At 42.3% G+C, this 6,036-nt stretch overlaps 1 protein-coding gene across 2 annotated transcripts in view; it reads left to right on the forward strand.

Moving 5' to 3' along the window:
- Positions 1–6,036, forward strand: part of FBLN5 (fibulin 5) — a 63,292-nt gene that overhangs the window by 53,200 nt on the left and 4,056 nt on the right. For both annotated transcript variants that reach the window (XM_080985563.1, XM_080985564.1), the window contains 3 exons: positions 2,162–2,281; positions 3,818–3,944; positions 5,811–6,003. In XM_080985563.1, coding sequence (XP_080841689.1) covers positions 2,162–2,281; positions 3,818–3,944; positions 5,811–6,003 — 440 coding nt within the window. The remainder of the gene's footprint in view (positions 1–2,161; positions 2,282–3,817; positions 3,945–5,810; positions 6,004–6,036) is intronic.

Genomic DNA, 6,036 nt, shown 5'->3' on the forward strand with positions numbered 1-6,036 from the left:
TAATCAGTGCCTCTTAACTGTAGAACCTTAGACTACACCTTGCTTGGCTTCCTGCAGGTGAACTAAAGAAGCATTTACAGTACACATGTTCTTGCCCCAAGTGTGTTGGCAGTGACCTTAAATCACTGAAGTCAATGAATTATATGCTTAAATTCATTTACTGCAACAAGGATTATACGGCTGTTTCTTGTGCTTTCATACTTGTTTCAGTTATGGAACACTTATTATACACTTGGTTTAATTTGAAAATGATTAGTTAAGCCTGTTTGTGTTCTGAAATGGTCTCCTGTGCCTAGTTAAATGAGTCAAGCTCTGGGAAAAACACATCTTCGAAAAATGCTCCCCCCCCCCAATTTACCATAAGTAGATGCAACGCTGCCAGGCTTACAGTAAAAAGAACACTCAGGGTGGGTCTTACTCGGAGTAGACCTATTGAAATTAATGTACCTAGCTTAGTCATGTTCATTCACTTCAGTGGGCCTGCTCTGAGTTAAATCTAGCTGAAGACCACCCTCTGTTTGTGCAGACAGGGGACCTCTTTGGCTAGGGGTGAGGAAACTCAGGCCCAGGGGCTGAGTGTGGTCCTCCAGGCCTCTCCAACTGACCCTCAAAACTCTCCCCAAGTCACACTCCCTCTGCTTAGGCCATGCCTAGAAGGGATGCAGCTGCTGGGCTGGAAAAGGTTCCCCTTCCTTCAGTGGAGACTGGTTCAATAGGGAGAATGGGGCACTGCCCCCTGACCTCACTCTGTCCCCATCCAGTTTCCACCTGCCTGCCTTCTTACTTACACCTAACCCAGGCGGTGGCACTGCCTGTCAACATCTTCCTCCTTAGTCCAAGGTTGCCTCTTGTAGGGAGCAGGATGGGGCAAATCTAGACTTAAGTCGGATCTGCCTGTCATTTGCTCTGGCTTCACTTCCTGGTGGCCTCTCAGCCATCCACCTCACCTGTCCCGTGAGCACCAGCCACCATGGCCTCCTCTGCCTTAGGTTATTCATCTGGGCAAGATTTCATTTTAAAGGGAAAACAGTACTCCAGACACAGCATTTGAGCTGGTATTTCTGCCTACAGTAGAGCTTTTTCAACATCATGATGTACTTGCTAAAGAATTAGTACACTCCATGCTAAACACTTAATTTTGGTACTTCTGAGGATCAGTTCTTAATTTGGCATATTGCTACTAGACATGCTCATTTTTTCACCATCTGCCTGCTGCAGACATCACAGGAAGGAAAAAAACCCAAAACCCAATGATTTCCCTAAGAGATACAGCATGCCAGTTCTGGGATTAGATTGCCTAGTTGTCAAACCCAAATCCCCAAATATTATTTTGTTTGGTGTTGTTATTGCACCTAAAATTGCAAGGTCCTGTACAAAAATAGCGTTGGTGTTGCCTATACATTCCTTTGACCTCCTCTCCCATTAGTGTCGAAAGGGAATAAATCAGCTTGGCTTTTCTTCACTTTGGCTCAGCGTTGGAATTGCTTTAATCCTGTGGGCTTCTTCTGAATTTAAAGTTCATGCACATCTCCCCAAATATACCAAATAAAATCTGGTTTCGATCAACGTTTTGGAAGTTTGCTTAGTCATCCTAGTATTGTGAAACCCTTTGCTGGCCTAGTCTGGCACATCTGTAGTGATTCTAAAATTGGTTAATAGCTGTAGATTATATAACATGATTTACACAATCCAGCAGCGTTACAAGGGGCAGGGCAGCATCAGAATACCTTATCTAGGAAAGGACAGTTTTAGATAGGCAGCTTCCCAATGTGGGCCAAGAGTGGCAGGGGTGAGCATACAAACCATAAATGGTACATAGGTGGAGAGCTCCTTTGTCTCATAAGCTACATGGTGGATAAAGTCAGCTTGGCTTGCCACACAGGACTGGTTCAGGAAGTGATATATGGCAGGGGATGTGAGGGTGATGGGAGATGGGCTGCCCTCTGTTTGTTTAGGTGGAATTCGGGTCATGAGATGGTCCATGGGTTGCGGCCTCCAGTGAAACTCAAGGGCAACTTAAGAGGGTCAGTAAGCACCATAAAACTAGTGTTATAGAAAATGAGTTGAGAAACATAGGTTGAACCACTTACTCATATTGGCAAGTAATGGTCTGAACCTATCACCAATGAACTGCTAACTCTTCATAATCCCAAATTTACAGATATGGATGAATGCAGCTTCTCGGAATTTCTTTGTCAGCATGAATGTGTCAACCAGCCAGGTAGTTACTACTGCTTCTGCCCTGCTGGCTACGTTCTTCTGGATGATATCCGATGCCAGGGTAAGAACATTTTGCCAGCTGTTGGTTTTTTTTAATTTAAAAACAAACACAAAAATAAACATTAACCTTTTTCTCGAAATAATAGTTAATGAAGCAAAGGATGAACATAAGGTCTAAGCAATTAGAAATGCATGTTGGGAGCTATTATGCAACACTGCTGAACACATAACTATGTGTGTGGTGTCATTACAGTTCACAAGGTTCTTGGCCTACGCAACCATTCTCCAGTGCAGTTAAGGATTACACAACAGGTCCCATGCTATTCCTTTTTTTCTGCTCCAACTGTGAAGAAAACCTCAAATCTCCCAATGACCTTAATAGAGAGAGTTGACTCCATACTAAACATGCTTGTTTACTACCAAATTGTGGACAGCAGTGAACTCATTAAAATACCTTACCAAGCAACCAGTTCTTCTGGGTGTATATAGCATTCCCCCCTCTACCAAGCATAATTGGAAAGTGTTGTTTGGATCCAACATAGCAAGAGATAAGCTCAACAAGTTCTCTCAACCTGTGCAGAAATGCCGTCTGTACGTAGCTTAAGTCCTCCAGACAATCAGCTGCGCCTGAGTTACAGGCCCAGATGGTGAAAGGTCAGTCAGTGTAAATAATGTAATGGAAAGTGCAGCATCAGTCAGAGAGGATGTTGCTGGGTCCCACAGGTACATCCTGGTTCATGCTAAAATAATTCTCCAACACAGTTGCGTATATGCTTCTTTGATAACACAGAATGAAGCAGTTATGAAGAAGCCTTATCAAGTATGAACCAGTCATCACAGTGCCTTAGCTCACATCAACATTCTCCTTCAGCACACTGATTACATTGGTGGAAAAACAAACATGGAGCATGGCCAGTTGAATTACATGGCTAGGTCACTGTTGCCCCACTTAAAGGAGAAAAGGTAGTTGGGGGCCATAATGAAACCTCCTGATCAAACCCCCTAATTCCCTTCAATTTTTGGTAGATCACACACCACTCAACATAGCTTTATCTCATAATTCTATAACTCCTTGAGGAGACATCACAATGAGTTTTAATTACGTGCTTGCTTTGTTGCCCTGTGTTTAGGGTTTGAGAGTTTTGACATGATCTGCAGTGAATTGTATGATCTCACATTTGCAAGAAGCTGAGCCAATATTCATTTGCTGTTCCTTCGTCCTCTTCTTTGGGTACATTCAGACATGTCAAAATATTTGGGTTGATCCCCATATAGATATAGATATATAGATATAGATACAAACACACACACACACACACACACACACACACACACACACACTCAGAACAACCCTGTGAGAGATTAGGCTGAGAAAGTATGACTAAAGTCACTCAGTGAGCTTTGTGGGTAGAGATTCAGTCCCTGAAAACACTCTAAACACTACAGTACATCCTACTGGACATTATACATGGGTAGCATCTTGCAAGACTCTTTGAGATGTGTTTTAGTTAAATAGTATTCTGTGCCACAAGTGCTATGGGGTTAAAACACTTATTAAAATATACCAATATTCATTTTATTTTATTTTTCATTTTAGATGTTAACGAATGTGACGTTGGGAACCACACTTGCACCTTGCAACAAACGTGTTTTAATGTCCAAGGAGGATTCAAATGCCTAGACCCAATAAGGTGTGAGGAGCCTTATATCCTGATCAGTGAAAAGTGAGTAATATCTTCATAGAAATAGGAGGATATTTACCTTCTTCAATAGGCATGTGCTGTTTGGACTTTCTGCTGCTAGCTTTGTGTTACACCATTCAGATTTTAGGGATCTTTCTCTGATTCCTCTTTAGGTGTAGGCATGAAGTGAGAATGTAACTGACAGAAAACTGGAAAAATGGGTTTCACATGGCTATGCTCATCAAGAAGCTAGAACTACCTGTGGCTCATTGTTGAGTGCATACTCAGTGGCAAACCCAGGTCTATTGCTGTGTATCTGGCCCTTAGCTTAAATAAAAATCTAACTCTTAACTGCATGTATCCCCTCCTATAATAGTACATTCAATATGCAGAATCCTTGTGAGGATAAAATGAGTTGTAGACCTTCCCTGACCTCATGGAATTCTTTATTCAGTCTACATATCTCATCACTCACTTCAAGTCCGCTCCCTTCTACATAGAAACATATGAAACTGCCTTTTATGCAGAGTCAGGCCATAGGTCCAGCTAGGTCGGCATTGCTGCAGAAGTGCTTTGTTGAGTGCAGCCACTGCACTAGCTTTCTCACACTGGTGGGTCATGGTTGTTTACCTGGACAGGTGAGGGAAGTTGGCATGGCTTCCAGTGCTCCTACAAGTGAATCTGCACCACACCAGCCACCTCCCAGCAAGCAACAGCAAGCAACTTGCCAGGAATCTAGCAGAGCATCTTCACCCCAGCCAGTGAGCTGCTTCCGAATTACTGATAGCTGCTCTTTGGGGTCTCCCAGCCATATCTGGAGATGCCAGGGATTTAATCTGGCACCTTCTGCATGCAAAGCAAATGTTCTAAAACTGATGTCCCTTTCCCAGCTTGTTTTAGTCACAGCATGGTTTACACACAAGAGTTTTCAGCAGCAATAGGTTCTGCTTCTCCTTGATCCCACATTATTCCTTTTTCTATCTGCACTCTTGAGGCCATCATTCCTGCCTAGCCCCTGATGGAGATGCAGAGTGCTCCTTCCCACTCATCAGATGATAGGTGCAATGAGCAGGGAAAAGGCAATATTGGTCCCATTCTGCATCAGGCCCCCTTGCTTGCAATTTGTGTGGGCAAAGCCTGCACTTAAGGTAACAGACCTTACCAGAGCCAATGTATTGCCTTGTCTGCTCCCAAGATGATGTTATAAGAACTGCTTCTTAGCTTCTTTTAACAGTAACAGGCACAAAATATAAAATCCCTTGTCAGGCCACCAGGTGGCAAAAGACTCAACTGTATTTCTAGTTACGCTAGAAATACTGTATGCTTATGAAGAAATAAGAGTGGGTCTTATTAATCATTCAAAGGTCTTCAAAGCTGAGCTGTCATTCAGTGCTATTCCATAGAGGATGTTGATGGTACATTGTTTGTGTGCCTCTCTTGATTCAAAACAATGCATTTAAGGTTTAAGAACCCAAGTATAAATGGTATGTGCATATTAATTTAGGTCTTGTAAACTGTGGAATATCGGTCAATAAACGGATTGATTTAACTGTTATAAACTGGTTAATCTAACAGGTGATTGACTTCACAAATTTGTTGATAAACGCTTGTAACACAGCAGGGTGTAGATTATAAAACAGGTTATAGAGAAAACTGAAGTTGAGGATGCAGAGGTTGTGCTATGCATTCAGATACCAGATATCCTTTCTTGCTAAGCAACACAAAACAAATTCTCTTTGGAAATTTGCTCAATGTCAGACATAGCAGCAATAATAATTAGTAGCGTGAATAACTCATTCAGAAAAACATATGCCATTATAAATGTGTTAATTTTCAGAGTACTGCATGACTCTCCGTTGTTTTTGGTGGCAATACTACTACTAATAGTAACAATTTCTGTTCTTCCAGTCACTGTATGTGCCCAGCTGAAAATCCTGGTTGCAGAGACCAGCCATTCACCATTTTGTACAGAGACATGGATGTTTCAGGGCGCACTGTGCCGTCTGATATATTTCAAATGCAAGCAACGTCCCGCTACCCTGGTGCTTATTACATCTTCCAGATAAAATCAGGAAATGAGGGAAGAGAATTCTACATGCGTGTAAGTTGGACAGGATCTTGCATGGCAGATTTC

Source organism: Podarcis pityusensis, assembly GCF_964106645.2.
Source record: "Podarcis pityusensis genome assembly, chromosome: 1".
NCBI classification, from domain to species: Eukaryota; Metazoa; Chordata; class Lepidosauria; order Squamata; family Lacertidae; genus Podarcis; species Podarcis pityusensis.